Below are 18,389 nucleotides of genomic sequence, written 5' to 3'. Positions count from 1 at the left end.
TTTAGACAGTAAAGAAAAGAGAGGTAAAACAAAGACAATGTAAACCACCCAAGGAATATTTTATGCTTTGTATCTCTCATCCTCAAAGTTGTACTGAGAATCACCACACACTACTAGTATTATACCTCAGTTCTAAACTCTCACTCTGGTTCTCTAAAGCACTATCTTATGGTGCACGTGTCATGTACTTCGACAGAATTTGTTAAAAATCTTAGGCAAGTGCATATGTGCAGGTTTAATAACTATCATTAGAAGAACAATTTTGTTCTTATAGTGAGAGGCCTATCGTATGTCTCAAAGTATTTCACAGCACCTATTTTTTATTTCATTTCTTAGATTTTTTAAAATTTAATTTGCCATATACGAAGAAAAAAATACTTGTCAATCTTCCTTACTGACTGTTAGTTTCTAATGACCAAATACCGTGTCTTTGTTTACAGAACACATAGCACAATTTTTGGTACTTACTAGGTGCTTCAAAAATATGTTAAATCAATAAACAGATCATTTTAAGTCTACTGCTTGTGTTCCTATATATACAGAAATATAAAGGCCCAGGTGCATAACTACATGTCATTTTTTTCCATCAACTATTTAAATGAAAGGTTCTTGACAGATGTTTCTGTTTACCTGAATATTTTAGAATCTATACATAATATATTTTAAAAACATATGTTGTAAAAACATATGTTTAACCTTTTATTCAAATAAGTCAAATGACCATTATCTACAAAAATCCATTTATCCTACGGTTAATAACAATAGTTATTTAGGCAAAGATTTCAACATGAAGCTCAAAGGAAATAGGGATTGATCATACTTCAGAGAAAAAATATTATTCTAATTACTGCTTTAGGTTTGACAATTAACACCAGGAGTACCAATATGCATTTCTCTGTGTTGTTTCCTGTAACTATAGAAAATCTATAAAGAGAAAATCTAGTGAGGAAAGAGAACAGATAAAGGATGAAAAAGAGAAAGTTAAAATAAAACCAATCCCCTCTGCTGCAATGATTTACTAAAATAATAATATTTCTATTATGATAGTAATGTCTCAAAAAGTATAAGTATTTTCTATATCACATTACTGAATGCTTAATGATCATAAAATTCAATAAATATAAACAAAAAGTAAAAAGATTATGTCAAACTGAAAAATATCATGAGAAATTACATCCCTAGTACATATTAAACTATCCAAAAAACTTACTAGAACCTGAAAAAATATTTAACAAGATTTACCTTTAGGCTCTGCTACTCTAATGAAGAGAGACTCAGCATGCCAGCCCACCAAGCCATACGGTGAATCATTAGGCAGAGTGGTTATCACAGACTTGTTTCTTTTCTGATCAATAATAGCACCCTTTGATGGGTCTTCAACCCCATCTGTAGTAATATGGATGAGTGTTACAATCACAATCTCTGATAACTCTGGTATATCATCAGCAAGAACAGTCAGAGTGATTGTAGACAGTGCCTGGCCTTCAGAAAACGAAATCTAAAATTTTAAAGAAAGAAATTTTTATTTTTTTTAATTATCACTGTGCAGTAATAATATTGGAAGTTTCGATTTTATTTTAATATTGGCTGCAACTTAAATAACAAGATATTTAAGCAACATAATATTTACAAATCAATCAAATACTTTTCATGTTAAATGTGGAAGACTGTTAAGAAAAAAAAGTACCATTACTAAAACTTAAGCTAATAAACCATAGAGCCAAATTGACATATCCTGCAGTCTACATTCTATTGAAATATAAAGTACATAGACTCTCTCTGGGAATCTAAGTCCTAGATACCATATATAAAAATCTATAAACATTAAGAAGGTGTTATATAGTTGAAACATTTTTCTCTACAAAATTTTGCTAGGATTGCTATTTCCCTTGGCTAAACTCTGAATAGATATATCATTTAACAATGAATCGGTCAAAATGGAGGTAGAGAAAGATAGGCAGAGATACAAATTGGTGCATCTCTCTTCACCTTTAGTGTCTCCATTGTCTGAGGAGTCAAATCCAAATTTGCTAAAAGTCATCTGAAGTTGTTTCTGATAGGGCTTCTGTCTGTTTCTTGAATGTCATTTACAATTGTTCCCCATCTTAGGCTTTATTCCCCAGCAATATGGCTACAAACTATTTACAATTATTCAAATCAGCATTACAGGTCTATTTTGCTAACACTCATCTCTTCACCTTGAGAAGGCGCTTGAGAATATAAACTCAAGGCCCTCATTAAAATCAAGAGCCAGAAAACTACTGTCCATTGGCCAAATCCACTGAAACACAGCAAAGCTCATTCAATTACATACTGTCTATTGCTACAACTGTGCTACAAAGGCAGAGCTGAAAAAGAGACCATATATCCCACAATGTCTAAAATATTTACTATCTCGCCTTTTACAAAAAGAGTTTATTGACCTCTGGATAAAATAATTCTCTGAAATACAGTCTACACTTAAGATACTATTATGCATTGAAATTAAAATAATTTTAATCATGTTTATATAACAATTATTAATTGGAGAACTGCATTATAATTCAGAACATATAAAACCTGAGAGATACAACTTATGGTTTTTATAGTTTGTATAAATATTCAATGCAATAAAATTGGCCATGTAATTCTTAAGACATGGAAGCTCCAATCATCTTTCAAATGATACAGAAACCTGGAAATGATGGACCATAACATACACCTTTAAAGAGAACTTTTCACAGAAGCATTTGGGCAAAATATATGGATTAATCTATGAAACCCAAGACAAGTCAAGGAGACAACCCATTTCCCAATTAGGATCTAAAGGCTCCTTAAATCTTCTTTTTGTGAGTCTTCTACTCTTTGGCCCATTCTGATTTTTTTCTTGAACCTGTGCCCCAATTTTATGCTATCCTCCAATAGTAGATAATGTGATCGCTGGCTCAGATATCTTCTTGGGGCTGATGCACCTGTCCCCAGCTGCTGGAAATAACAGATTCTCTGTTTCTCACTGGGAACTGCCCTCGGCTGCATCAACTGTTTCACCCAAGGTTGTGCCCCATCCAGACGGTGACCGAAGGTGAAGGATGGCTAAAACAGGGATACAATATCTCATCCCCTTGCCTCAAATGGAAACAACTCCCAAAAACCAGCTTGGTGCCAGAACTCCCTCACAGGCTGAATCTCAGGTACAACTGTCTGCAGATCGTCTTCTCTCCTGCACGTTCTCATCTTCCTCACTTCCTTACATGTTTATCTTCCCCATAAACTTAAACCTTCCAACTCAGAGTCTATTTACAAGAAATTCAACCTGTATCACTCAACAACTCCGGTCTACTCTTTTATACGTCTGGAATTTTACATAAACTTGTTCCCTATTTACTGCTTCTATTTTACTTAAATCTTGAAATCATGTTTTCATCCCCAGTTTGACTGGTTTTATCTTTCTGAAAATGTAATAAATCCACAATTTGGCCAAATGATACTGAACCTCAAAAGGGACTACTTTTTTACAGATAATTTTGGTATTACAGAAAAAAAGAACAATAATCACAATGATAAACTAACCTTAAATTGTATCCCTCTCTCCAATGATTACTAGGTATCCAGTGTTGACATGGGCAAACTCAAACACTTTTATAGGTGCCATGCATCTTATAAATTTGTAAATTACATACCACTCCTGAGGTAGGAAATATATCACTAATGCTTCCATCAGCCTCCCATGCTACGGTTATACGACCATATGTTCCTTTTAAGCGCTCAACACTCAAGGTTACTAGGCCATCTTGCTCCATTTCTTCCACTTGCTTATATAATGAATTCTGAAAAATACACAGGAAGTCACAAGTGATTACTTGAAATTACCTAAGTGGACTTTTCTTTATTTCGTGTTATACACTTACGAACTTCACAGTACTAAGTAGCATGTTATATTAGGTGAAAAACAATTGTTAAAAAACAGTAATATAGGATGACCATGATTTTAGTTTAAAACGTGCATGTTTGAATAAGTAAAAGTCTAAAGTAAATGAAAATGTAAAATTTTAGAGGATTATTTTTATTGTCTTCTTGGTTCTATAGTTCTCAAATTTTCCTCAACGAACATGTATTATTTTCGTACTCAGAAATCATATACTCTTCTGCAAGTATTACATATAGCATGTAAAGTTTGTAGAACAGAAAGAACAGAGTCAGGAGAAGAGGGTGACCTGTATAACTTTTGTATGTAACCTCTGGAAATCTTTCTAGGTCTTTTGTTTTCTACTTGTAAAATAAATGTTCAATCTACATGGTCTCCAAAGTCCCATCCAAATGTAACGATGGCGTGAGAATTAGGGGTCTCTTTTTGATCATTTACGAATGTCTCATCCTTAAGTTCGTTTCCTCTGAAATGTTTCTACAGGCTGTCCTGTTCCTATTGATGGTGTTTCATCCTTAGTTCATGGTATCTATGACTATTTTTCCTGCCAGAAATATCTGTTTCCCATGTGTTAGAATCCTTTACTCTCTTCCTCTTCCCATCTATACTTCCTAGCCTTTTCCCTTTGTTCCAAACTGATTTCTACCTCTGTGTGACTAAAACATTCCTCGTCTGACACTTGCAACATCTCTTGCCAGCCATTTAATGAACTTTACCTCAATACTCCAAAGAATCTCTTCTTATAATATTCTTTGTTTCCCTATAGGCAATAAAGCAAAAATTTGGAGTATAAAGATTTTTTAAAAATCTTTCCAAGAAGTTTTTTCTTGTCTTTTTACTTTACTTTTTACTGATAATCTGTAAAGAGACACCCCCACTAATTTCTTAAAATTTATATTTAGAATGCTAATTTGAATATTCCATAATATAGCAATATTTTACACAGCATTTTAACACACTGTTACAGATGTTACATAGAAATAAAATCTTACTCAAGGCATTCAACACTCCTGCAGAAAATGCCTTGATTTTAAAATATGCATATAATTTGTTCACAAAAGACAATGCCTGTTAAAAGAGAAGCCTCTTTCTGGCTCCATGCCCTCTATTAACGAGGGTTAGTAAAATGAAGATTTAATACAGCTCAAAAATATTCAAGAAACTCTCATTATCTACTAGGTCTCATCTTGGAACGAGGCCATCCGGACACAAAAGGCCTGTATCGAGGAATCCTACTGAACATATTGAAGGAAACCAGAACACTATCTATTAATAAGAATTAAACCACAGTGAATGTATATCTCTAGAGCAGTTGTGGAGCAAGCTTCATAAAGTAAAATCTATCATGTTTAGATAGTTGAGGAACAGAATGTACTCTCCTTCTGCAGCAAGGCTTCACGGTGACCAGCAGGAGCTGTTGTCCTTGTCGCAGGAACTCCGGCTCGGCCCCATATACTGGTATGAGATCCTAAGAAAGCATGTGAGTGTTGATGCTTCCTTGGGATAATGACAGGTTCGTACTAAGCACCTACTGTGTACCAAGCACTTTTCTGGTCAGCGATAAAGCTCTAAACAAAGCAGTAGCCCAGCTCTCACACTCTTCAAATTGAGTAAAAAAGAAACTGACAATAGACAAATCAGGTCATTGTAAGTATCATAAGGAAGACTAAGGCAAGATAAAAAAGTACTGAATAATGGTGGGTGTTGAAATTTTCACTCAGGGTAGGCCCTTCTGGTCAGGTGGCATTTCGGCAGAGCTCTGAAGAAAGTGAGGAAACAAGTCTTATATAAAAGCTGTCTTCTTTAACTCTAAGCCTCACGTGGTTCCCACAGCTCATGCCTTAGAGCTACACTGTCCTACACAGTGGACACTGGCCATACGTGGCGGCTACTGAGCACTTGAAATGTGACTAGCCTATAAGTGTACAATGTACACTGAATTTGAAGATAAAGTATGAAAAAAAGGATGTAAAATATTTCATCAATAATTTTACATTGATTACGTATTGAAATTATAGTATTTCAAATACATTGGGTTAGATAAAATATAACATTAAAACTAATTTCACCTATTTCTTTTTACTTTTTTTTATATAGCTACTAGAAAATTTAAAATTACATATCTGGCTCACATTGTATTTCTATTGGGTAGAGGTGCCTAAGAGGAGGCCAGGGTGGGTGACAGGGTGTCCTACAAACCTTGCAAACAACTGACTCAGAACATTATGTCAAAAACTCATCTTACCCCCCAAACCTGCTCCTTCTACAGTGGTCCAAATCTTGGTAAAAGGCAAATTCTTGCTTCCTGTAGCTCTATCGTTTGTTGCTGGCTCACTGCAATAGTCTCCTAACTGGTCTATTTCTGTCTTTGCCCAATTACAATTTAGTCTCAATTCTAAGGCCAGAGTGTCTTTTTAAAATGCAAGTCAGCTCCTGTTGCTCTTCTACCCCATGTCCCTCAGAGGCCAAATTCCTTATGACACTAAGGGGCCGGTGCGGGAGACAGGTAACATAGCAGGCCTTACTGCTATCCTTCAAAAGTCATGCTTACAAGGTTGACCCTTGGCTAGTGTCTGGGAACTTGAATTTTGGGAGGGAACTTGAATTTTCAAACTAACAACTGGCTCTTTGTGCCTGAACTCTTTATACACATAATGTGGTTTATACTGAACACTTGTTTTTTTCCTGGGAGTCCGGAATTTTGGCCAGGTAGAGTGTGCCTAAGTGATCAGTCTCCAATTAAAACCGTGGTCAGTGAGTCTCTAATGAGCTTTCCTGGTTGGTAACACTTCCCACATGTTGTCACAACTCAGCTCCACGCTGAGAATTAAGTGTGTCCTGTGTGTCTCCATGGAGAGAGAACTCTTGGAAACCGGCATCTGGTTTCCTCTGGACTTCACCCCACGGGGCTTTCCCCTTAGCTGATTTTGTTTAGTATCCTTTCACTGTAATAAATCATAGCCATGAAAATGACTACATGCTGAGTCCTGTGAGTCCTCCCAGCAAGTCACAGCACCTGTGAGTGCTGGAGGGGACCCCACACGAGGCCTGGCCCTTCATCTCTGGCTTCATCGCTACTGGCATATTGACTTCAGCCACAGCGGCCTCCTTGATGCTCCAGATGGGCAAGGCTTCATTTTAGGGCCTCTGACCTTGCTGCTAGCTCCCCCTGCCTTGAATGCTCTTCCCCCAAGCTATGTGTATAACTCTCCTCCTCATTTCCTCTAAGCCTCTGTCCTTATGTCACTTCCTCAGAGCAGCCTTCCTTGATACTCTAATTTTCCATTCTCTCCCACCCCGCCCGCACATAACTTCCACTCCCTCCCTCAGACTCTTTATTTGCCTTCTCTGCCTAATGTTTCTCCATGGCACTTATTACTATCAAATATGATTACAGATGATGGTCACTCTGGAGGAGAAGAGGAAGGAGAAGGCCGAGATCCATTACCGGAAGAAAAAGCAGCTCATGAGGCTACAGAAACAGACTGAAAAGAACACGGAGAAGAAAACTGACAGATACACAGAGGTCTTCAAGACCCATGGACTCCTGGTCTGAGCCCAATAAAATTGACACTTAATTCCTCACGAAAAAAAATGTATATGGTAACAGATATTTCTTATGTCTTTGTGTCCTTTCCCCTTTGCCCCCTCTCTCTACAATTTAAGGACCAGGAAGATAGGGATTTTTATTGTTTCATTTTCTGACGTATCTCCAGCACCTGAAACAGTATCTGGTACACAATAGTTGTTTGTTAATTATCTGCTACATAAATGAATGAATGAATGAATGAATGAGCATATTAGAAATTCTAAAGGTTTTTGAGAAATTTATTTCTTGAACCGAGACACATAAAACATCTCATTCTCCCTAGCTGAACCCGAACAAGAAAGCAGTAGCCCTAACAATAACATCAGCTTTCAAACAACCAGATGAAGGATCAGATCAGTTTTGTGTTGGCAAAGTAGAGATATAAAAAGAATCTGAGCCGTGGTGACACAGTATTCAACCAACCCTGAAGCTCACCTTCTTTATGAACATGTTCTTGAGCCAGTGTGAGTTAGGTTTTCCTTACTTGCAGAATATTTTGGCAAAAGGCACATGATGGCTGCAGCTATGACTCTAATTCAGGATCTACCTTGCAAATAGGACTAAATGATGCAGTATGAATGGGTGTCCTTTTGCTATTTGGTAAAGGAATATGAAGTCTGGGCATAGAAGTTCAACCTGGGAATATCTGCATAATTCTCTTTCCTTAGGATGTACAACATCTCCATGTGTACAATGCATGTACAGTTACAACCTTCCTGTCCCTTCTCTCTCTCCCCCTCTCTCCCTCTTCATCTTCCCGCCTCCACACAGAAATAACAAAGAAATAATAAGACAGTAATGTATTTATAGATGATGAATGGCAAGATACAATGTACAATGCAATCTGCTTAATCATTGTCCTCTAGAAACAGGGCTAATCGCAGATTCAAACTCCTGGACCAAGGCCAACTGGTAACATTTAAAATTCAATCTTATAAAAAGAATCAGTACGAAAATAAAGCTTAGGACATGTTGACCTAAAGGGTCCGGGGTGTAAGACTATAAATTCTAAGGTGAAATGAGTAGAATTCACCTTAGAATACACAGTAGGGGGTAAAGCAAGCAAAAGGAAGTTAAGATACTCAAAGTGTGACTCACTGAGCACTGATAACAACTCATGTAAATATAGTGAATAAATAATTTTGACTTCTAAGTGTGAGTTCTTTGGTATCATTACCTGAGCAAATCCAACAACTCCATAGGCATCATCATTAGACAGAATCGTTATTTTTACATAACCATTAATACCAATCTCTGCTCCACCTTTGGGATTTTTAAGCTGAACTCTGAAGGATTCTTCCTCCTCTGGAACTGTATCATCAAGGATATTCACTGCGATTACAGCTTCTCTGTCACCAGGTTCAAATATCAGTTCACCTGAACTAGCATAAGAAGTATGTATAAAATAAGTCAACTACAATAAATTAAAGACATATACATAGTAAATAGCTTATTCATAAAACCCTTATAGCATTGACTGATATTAAAAGTTTGGAAAAATCACATTTCATAAATAAAATTTTAATATAAAATGTTCATATAATACTGATTAACTTGGTAGTATAAATATTAGAAATATGGATAATAACCAAGTTTCCAGCTTATAAAAAAAAAGCTCTTATGTTTTGTATACATTTTTCGGTCATTAAATAAAGGCTTAAAAATTAGGTGGCATGTAAAATTATGGTGAACACAAAGACAGCATAAAATGTTGAACCTACCTAGGAATAAAGTCAGACTGGCTTGAGACGTAGGCCAGCTCATATATGTGTGAGTGGGTGGCTCCGACCAGAGCAATTAAATTCTTGCTTGAATTAAGGGACTTTACAGTAACAGAAGCCACATCGTGAGCAGAAGGTGCTTCCATAATAAAAGAGAACTGATTCAGCTCTGAATTCCAGCAGTAAAGAGCAGACACATCTTGGCCAATAAGAAGTATGTGGACTGCAGAAGGAAAGAAAAGGCAACTAGAGTGAAATATAAATTGTCACCTCACATGCTCCCTATATCGGTACCATGGCAAAATCTCTCCAACTCTCAAAGTTCCATTTTGACTTCTGAAATGACCATGATTCAATTTCTGAAATAATTGGATGTAAATAATAATTTTTAAATGCTGTGAAACAATCAAGCCTGCTTAACAACATACCCATAATCCATTTAAAGAAGAAATCACTAGATGGTAAAACCAAATGGATTTTGGACTCTTTTGTATTCATCGCGATATTCATTTATTGAATAAGATGCTAAGATATTTCTGAAAGTAGAAAACACCCCTTGATGCCATCACTATATATTTCATTTTTTATTTTCCATTCTAGTCACCATCCTTATGAGTTCATAATTGACTTAATTATAAATAGTCTAAATATTAAAAAAATGCTTAATTAAAAAGCTTAATACACTACTGACAGTATACCAATGTATACTGTATACAGTTTTATATGTTTCTACATATCATTCAAATTTATAATTTTAATACACAGATAACCTATAGGGTTGATCTTAAAATATATTTAACAATTTTCCTACATTGGATGTTTATTATTGTTTTTTATTTATTTTTCCGATATTAATTAGAGACAGAGTTCTTCATTTTAATTATTTTCATTTAATAAATTCTTAAAGGTGGTTAATTAGGCCAAAGGAATGAACAAATTTATGATGTTGGAATATATTCTGCCAGTGCTTTCTGAAATGTCATTAGGAAACCATGCTCTTAATAGTTCAAAGCAGTCTATGGCCAGGCTACCCTGAACAAGCCCGATCCCCTCTGATCTCAGAAGCTAAGCAGGGTCGGGCCTGGTTGGTACTTGGATGGGAGACCACCTAGGAAGACCACATGCTGTAGGCATAAATTAAGGGATTGTAAACTGACAAGGTCCTTGCAATCTGTGAGGTCAACCAAAGGTTGTCTCATCTAAAAAAAAAAAAAAAATAGTTCAAAGCACTGGCACATATTTGTACCTACATAAACTCAGAGGGGAAGGAGCTTACTATGTTATATATACCACTAAACAATCTTCAGGGTTAAAACTGGGTAGAAAAGTGAGAAACCCTGGAGAAACACACACGAATTCCAGTACTTTAGAGACACACACTAGAACATAAAGTTATCAAATAAGACTCATTGAGTATTAAAAATAGCACAGAGAACCAGAAACCATGAGTCTCTTCTAAAATTTTAGTCCATAGGTTAAAATAGAAAATTCCATATTCTTACTCTTAAGTATCAAGGATTACTGATTAAGTTTACTTCTGGTAATTAATTAAACTATTATTGCAGTTTAGTAAATGTTGGATAAAAGATAAAGGTCAAAGAAAGTATTGTTACTAACAAATCTGCATTTTCAAAATGATCATATATTTTTCATAAAGCTTTGTAAAACCGGACATTCTGTAAAGAACAAACTCCTCAGACAGATCTCAACATCTCTGAAGTTTAAATGATTCTAGAGTGTCAAGCAAAATCATAAACTGAAGTGCTCTGAACAGATTATATCTTCAGCCTCAGAGATACACCCTATTCACGTCCTTGCAATCTGATTAATATGACAAGGCAGCAAGTAGATAATTATACATTCAGAGTAAGAAATGTAAGGGGCTCAAATCTGCATAGATGTATGCAGAAAGCTTTTTTTTCCCCAGAAAATAGATATTTGTACTATTCAAGATCATGACATTAGGCCAGGAAATGTGTAAGAAGGAAAAACAAAACAAAAAAAAACAAAAAACAAAACCTAAATCTCTACTCTGGGAACTAGTACTAATTATAAAATTCTCTTCCATTTATCAAAATCTTTTTTTAAAAAAATAGTAAGTTCATAATTATGAACTCAAAAGAAGGCAACTAGATAAAATTGTTTAAGGTGTAAGTGTAAATAAAATGAAGTTCCAGGACTAAGCACCAGAACAAGCATTCCTAACGTTTAGGGACCTGAGAATATAAAAGAGAATCAGTAAGACGCAGAGCAGCCAGGGAGGACTGCGTGGGAAGCAGTGGCCTCAGTAGATAGCTGAGTTCCAGAGCAAGAATATCAAGGGAACTTTCTGAGAAAGGTTTGAGGTACAGTATATCTATTCCACAAGGCATTATGGAATGGTTTCGGGAACTGGGGGAGTCAGCATAGAGTATCTGGTCTGGACATTAGGGTTCATATGATCTAGAGCATGAGTAGACCACATGGAGACAAAAGTCCCTTTATCCCCAGGGAGACTGGGCTTCTTATGGTGACTGAACAGGGATGAAGAGAGTAATGAGCTTAATCCAATGATTTCCAAAGGTGATAATTTCCAAAGATAATAGTGTTGGTGAAGCTGAAAGTATTGGGGGGCCTAGGGAGGAGGGGCAAGTGTCTTTCCAGCAGCATACAGAGCTCTGAGTATTAAATGAGGGAATAAAGGACCAGAACAGGACCTAGGGCATAATAAACAGTTCAGTAAGTGTTAGCTATAGATTTCCATATTTCCTGACTCCTTTGTCCATATATTCTCCTCCACCTGCCCTTTAAAAAGTGAAATTCAGCAAGGCTTTTTTCGAGGACTCCTCCTCTCATATTATATAATCTCTTTCTAAACAATTCCATCCTTGCACATAAAACATCCAATACATATCTGCAATCTAGGACTCTCTTCTAAGCTCCAACCAGGAACATTTATTCAATATTAATACATGGATGACTCAAAGTCATCTCAAATTATTCCAACCAAACTCATTTTCTCTGCCCATAAGTTGTCCTCCCAGCATTCACTATAATGTTTATGGAACTACCATCTACGTAGAAATTAGGGCTCATCTTCACTCTCACTTATCCTCATATCTAATCTATCATTGACTCCTGTGGATTTTACTTGTGAGACATTTTCTGAATTAATCTGGCCTCTACTTCTCTGATTTTCCACCTGCATTACCTCCCATTTTCCAAACCCCAGCATCCAACATCTCTAGTCTGACATATGTCATGAGCCTCCAGCTTGTCTTCAGACATTTCTTACCAGCTATGGCAGTCAAAGCTCCCTTTTTAAAACACACACACTCGCTCACTCACAGAGACACAGTCTCTGTCTCCCTCTCTCTCTCTGCTCCCTTCTCTTTTTCCATCTCCTCATCACCTTCTCAAAAAAAAAGGCACTCCAGTACTTTTAGATAAAGATAATAATCCTTTAAGCCTGTATCTGGCCGATCTGATTACATCTTCAGTTATACCCTGTACCACTCTCCCCTCACTGCCACACTGACGTCTTCCTGATCTTTCTCTAAAAGCACATGATCACTGCCATCATCTGACTTCTTTGCATGTGCTGTTCCTCAACATAGAGCCGTCTCTGTACTCAACTCTTTGCCTCATTAACTCCTACTCACCTATAGTTCACAGTTAAATGATTCCTCCGTAAAGAAGATTTCTGGGCATCCCCTAGACCAAGTCAAGCCCTTTCTGTTTTGTGTTATGGGAGTACTTTATTCTTTCACAGCAGTTATCTGTTTATAGCTAGAAACTTATTTGTGATTTTATATAATGTCTCTCTTCCCTATTACATGTGAAACTTCTTCAGGACAATATCTGATTTTGCTGCCCTTGTTTCCTCAGCAACCACCACTGTGCTTACTTAGCACATAACTGGCACTAAACATATCTATCAAATAATAAAGAAGAGAAGGGAGAAGGGGGAAGATAAGTTTATATGTCCTTGCTGTCTTGGTTTTATTCACTTTTCCTCATCCATTAAAGAATTCACTACCCAATAATCTCTGTCAATTCACCAACCAGAATAAATATGTAATCCTTATAGTCATGGCTCCAATCTCATACTTTTAATAAAATACATGACACATTCAAAATAAGAAAATCCTTGAATATTACTTAATGCATAATTTCAGCTTTCAGGAGATCTATAATAAGCCATTCTAAATAATTACCTATAATCTTTTCATACTTCTACAACCTCAAGTCACAGAAACAAAAGAATAAAGAGACCTCACAATGGATCCCTTAACAAGCCTCTGGAAGAATTTTTCACAAATTCTTTTAGAAAGTATGCCTATTCTCTTTTTTAAAAATCTTTAAAGGGAATTCTATAACTTCAATTAATGGCCCATTCAGGCAGCACTCTCATCCTTAAAAACATTCATTAGGCAACTTGAATTATAATAAGAGACTCAAGTAGATATAGTTAGTCCACTTGAAAACTTGAGGTGTAAGAGGAGCAAAAATGATAAAGACACAAAGCAAAAATGATAAAGACAAGCAGACAAAAACTAAACAAACACATGATGAAAGCTACATCATTTATTCACTAAATCAATTGTTAAGTGAATGATAAATCACTCAAGTTGTTTATCGGGATAACATCACAGATTTAAGGCCTGTCAGAGGCTGACAATGCAAAGAAGTTATTTAAGGAGAGGATGAACAGCAGAGTGAACCTGGCGTGGAGGCCAGAAAACAATGTGACAGTCCAGATGGGAGGTAGCCGGGGTCTGGGAGAACCTGGTATGGACACAAAGCTGAGAAGGACAGAGTAGGACACATGGAAACAAAGCACAATGAGATAACCTATAAAAAGAGAAGTAAATGACCTTTGATTCCTGGTCAGTTGTTGAGGTGACTGAAGGAGACAGTGCATAAAGGTTACAATGCCTGGCAGAGAAAGCAGAAGTCAGGGAAGAAAAACATGTAATAGACTCCTGTGCTAAATCCTCTACTCTTTTCAGTACTATTTACTTTGTAGATGTTAACTTTATTATATCCATATTATATTATTATGAGTTTAACTACCCCTACACATTGATATCTCTGCAATCCGAACTTCTAATTGATTTCCTCCTTATTTCACTCTGTGTTAGAGTTCCACATCTCTAACCACCCACAGAGGCTTCTTACATCAACTCTGGCCTGGGCAGTTACAAACAACTGCACCCAACATATTCTATGCATCAAAATTAGGTGGAGTTGTAATACATGCCTTAGATCATCATCTGCCCCTGAAATGCCTTCAAGGATTTCTCTATCTCAGTAATGCTTAGAGCGTCCTCCAGGAACCCTTAAGAGTCCTTGAGACACTTAAAGAGGGCCTGTGAGGTCAAAATTATTTTCATAATAATACTAAGATGCTGTTTGTCTACTTCACTCTCATTCTTTCATGAGTGAATGGGGGGATATTCCAGAGGCCACATGACATAATTACTGCAACAGGCAGACTACAGATACAGACATGAGAATCCAGATATTGTCTATTAAACCAGAAATTAAAAGGATTTGCAAAAACAAAAAAAGTAATACCATTCTAACAAAGGTTTTTGTTTTGGCAAATATAGTTTTTGTTAAAATAAAACATATTATTTATGTTCACATGCAATGAGTTTATTGCTATCATTTTTAAATAAATTAATAAATATCTTTAAAATTTCTCCATTTTAATTACTAATATAATAAATATCATTAGATTAAATACACACAAACAAAAAGCTCTTTGAGGTCCTCAAATTTTTCAGAGGATAAAAAGTTCCTAAGACCAAAATGTCTGGGAACCAGTGGACTATCTGAAGGACAGTTCAAACCCAGGGTCTGACATTCCAGGCCCATCTGTATAGACTGTGGTGTGTTTCAAACCTTACCTCCACTACATCCTGAATCAAATCCTCTGTCCCCACCACTTAACTCTGCCCATTGTGCCCTCAATACCACAGTCACTCCTGCTTTTCACCTTTACTCATACCTTTCCTCCAGCCACAGGATTTCCTACAGATCCACACAGGCAGAGCTCATGCTGCCCTTTGAAACCCCTTAACCACTCCAATTCTACCACTCGCAGAGAAAATGGGATTGGGACTCTACCTTGAATTATTATCTTAATTTTTTTTTTTTTTTTGGCTTCTCCAATTAGACATTAAACCTATGAAGGTGAGAAATTCTTCATAACTTTAAATAATGCCTTACGTGTAATATCTAATTAATAAATGTGTACCTGCTTAATTCATACCGAATTTCCAGATCTCAATTTAAAAGGGGGACTTTGATTCATCCAGACTTCCCTGCTGAGCCTCTCAGGTTTGACTTCCGTACACCTTGACAGGAGGCACACTGGCCTGTGTACGCCTGTTCTGGGAGGCAGCCGCACAAGCTCACCATGCCAATGCCCTTGGCTTCTTTGTCTTATTGCCACTGGCCCATTACCAATCGTGAAATGATCCTACAGACTCCAGACAGCATTAACCTCCTCAGTTCTCACTAACAGACTCCGTTTCAGAACTATGGAGATTAAAAATACTGCTTATTATTTTTGATGTGTAGATTCACATACAGATGATCAAGAAAGGATTTCAGACTGTGGAGGAAAGCTGGGAAAGTGAACGAGGACAGCAAAGTTCTCACAATCATTTTCTGGCTTTTAAAAAAAAAATTCAATGTACATACTTGCTATCCCCTTATAAATACTTTCATCGTTAAATGTCATTCTTCATTTTTCTCTAGACAAAAGTAATATAGTATCTTTCCTTATCCTTCACTAACATTTCCCCCCATATTTTAGTCATTCTAATTCTTCTCCAGCATAATCCTCATTTTAAGAGTATCAGTCCTTTTGAACTTCTAGGATTTCTGGAAATAATATTGTCAAGGTCTTGATTTTACATCCTTACTAAAATACCTAGTGTCTGGGAATGTGATACTACCTCTAATTCAGTGAGATCAAAATCATTCTACCTTTCCATGTTGCCTTTAGGATTAGTTAGCAGTTGAAAAGCCCATACCTATTCCTGAGGCTGGTGTGAAGGAATGGATCCTATTAACAGCAGCAAAATCTAGGGATTGAAAATATCTAAAAGAAGACTGTCCCGGCTCCCAGATGAAAATATCAACTGCATTCTGATCTCCTGCAATAATGGAATAAAAGTCAAAATCTAAAGGCAAAAGTTACAGGAAAAAAATGACAAAATTACACAGTAAAACTATAATAAAATATTAAATTTAATTAAAAAAATGTAGGAGGACATTCTTCAATCCATTTAAACAGAAATACAATTTGCAAACACCTCAAAAGTCTTTTTGCCTTTACCGCACAAAGTGTATACAATGTTAGACATCCTCATGATCTGATGTCAAAAAAGAATAGTAACAAATGTTTTATTTTGGGGAAACGTTGATATTTTATTTATGAAAATTCTACTAAACAGAAGAAAGCATATTTGTAGTCTATGAATATTTTTAAAGTCTTACCTAAAGTTGCTAAGTATTAAGTTGCCTGTTTATGCTTTGGGTGTAAGATCTTCATAGAGTTTTTCATAGATCTTTCCACTTAACCCACCCATCCCCAATTTTATTTTAGTATCTTTAAAGTAGTGGTTCAGAACACCTAAAGATTATGGATGTAACATTTAAATTTTTTTCCCCTCAAATCCATTTGCAGTTGACAGTCAATATTTCTCTATCAAGAAACATTCTACAGATTAGCTAAAAAATTATTACAGGAGCATTTTCATATGAACACACTATTTGACTGCAGATAATTTTGATAATAACTGTGCAAGCATTACAAACACTGTATCTTCTTACCTAGAAAGACAGTTTTGGCAAAAATTAAGTAAATATCGTCGCCTGAAGTTAAGGCCTTGACTTGTATTGCTCCACTAATTGGCACTTCTTGAAAGTTAATGAACTCACTGCCAGACCATCTGAGTAAAAGGGAACTGGGCCTGGCATTAGCCTGGGAAATGGCTAAGAACACAGAGCCTCCTTTGGTGAACAAGGCCATGCTCAGCACACCTCGGACAGGGAGTGTCTGATGCAACACGAAGCTTCCTCCATTCCATCTGAAGACCTGTAGGGAATGTTCAAATACAAAACCCACATGACTAGAAATTTAGCACTTAAGAATATTAAATCAATATCATATGCTTTTTCTCCTGGACACTTTTATTTAGTTAGAAAGATACTTTCATAAATGAGAAAAGAGCAAAACCGATGCTCTCTCCCTCTTTTTACCTCTTTCTCTATGTGTGTGTGTGTAAGCACATACATGCAGAATTGAGTTTTAAAGAGAAATTATTTGAAAATAAATATACATCTGGGCGGGGGTCAGTGAGAGCAAGAGACGGGAAAAGCTGAAAATAGAAGAGAATTAATTTAAATATGAAAAATCTAAAACTGGATAAGAATTTTCTGATGCTATGATATCATTCATTACCCACTGCTCAAGCAATAGAATATAAAGAGAAACACCTAAACTTTTCAGTCCTGAAGATGGCAATGCATACAAGGTTTCGGGATGAGTGTTCATATATTTAAAATTAAAAGAAAATCCCAAATCTACTTGTTTTATTTACACGATCTGGTTAGTTTCATAAAAATATTATATTTATGCAATCAACAACTAGAAACCTTACATGAGCCAGGCATTATGCTAGGAGTTATGGAGAGAGTGGCATCTGCTATTATGGATATTAAGTATTAGAAAAAGCAAACAATAAACACCTCAATAATTAAATAAATGTATGATTATTAAATTGATACAAGTGCTGAAGACACAACTGGCATGGTGTGATAGAGAATTATGAGTGTACTAGGGAAATAAAAGTAGGAAGAATGGCATAACAAAATTTCCAAGGCAGAAAAAGTCTGTCATAATCTGAATGAAGATTGGTCCAACTGGAAGGAAGTTGACAGTCCTGGAGGATTAAAGACCAGTGAGACCAGAGAGGAAAGATCATGAGGTATCTTTAGTTAGGGTGACTATATAATTTACCACAGGGATCCTTAAAGTGAAAGGGACAATAGTAATAATTATATCAAGCCAACAGGCATAAATGTTTCAGTACCATGCTGAGCAAATAAGGAGATATGGTTATCCTACTTATAGTCTGTATTAAATAACTTTGGATTTATCTATCCTAAGTATAAT

The 18,389-nt window shown here is 36.1% G+C and overlaps 1 protein-coding gene and 1 pseudogene across 1 annotated transcript in view; one reads left to right on the top strand and one right to left on the bottom strand.

Moving 5' to 3' along the window:
- ADGRV1 (adhesion G protein-coupled receptor V1) overlaps nt 1–18,389 on the bottom strand; it is a 494,515-nt gene that overhangs the window by 338,903 nt on the left and 137,223 nt on the right. Inside the window, exons 51-57 of the mRNA XM_023522723.1 lie at nt 17,045–17,309; nt 16,243–16,365; nt 9,215–9,437; nt 8,671–8,875; nt 3,660–3,806; nt 1,243–1,498; nt 849–913 (exon numbers count right to left, since the gene is read on the bottom strand). Coding sequence (XP_023378491.1) covers nt 849–913; nt 1,243–1,498; nt 3,660–3,806; nt 8,671–8,875; nt 9,215–9,437; nt 16,243–16,365; nt 17,045–17,309 — 1,284 coding nt within the window. The remainder of the gene's footprint in view (nt 1–848; nt 914–1,242; nt 1,499–3,659; nt 3,807–8,670; nt 8,876–9,214; nt 9,438–16,242; nt 16,366–17,044; nt 17,310–18,389) is intronic.
- LOC111731992 lies at nt 10,229–10,347 on the top strand (annotated as a pseudogene).

This window comes from Pteropus vampyrus, unplaced genomic scaffold (assembly GCF_000151845.1).
Source record: "Pteropus vampyrus isolate Shadow unplaced genomic scaffold, Pvam_2.0 Scaffold11, whole genome shotgun sequence".
NCBI classification, from domain to species: domain Eukaryota; kingdom Metazoa; phylum Chordata; class Mammalia; order Chiroptera; family Pteropodidae; genus Pteropus; species Pteropus vampyrus.
This window is presented reverse-complemented; position numbering and strand designations above follow the sequence as displayed.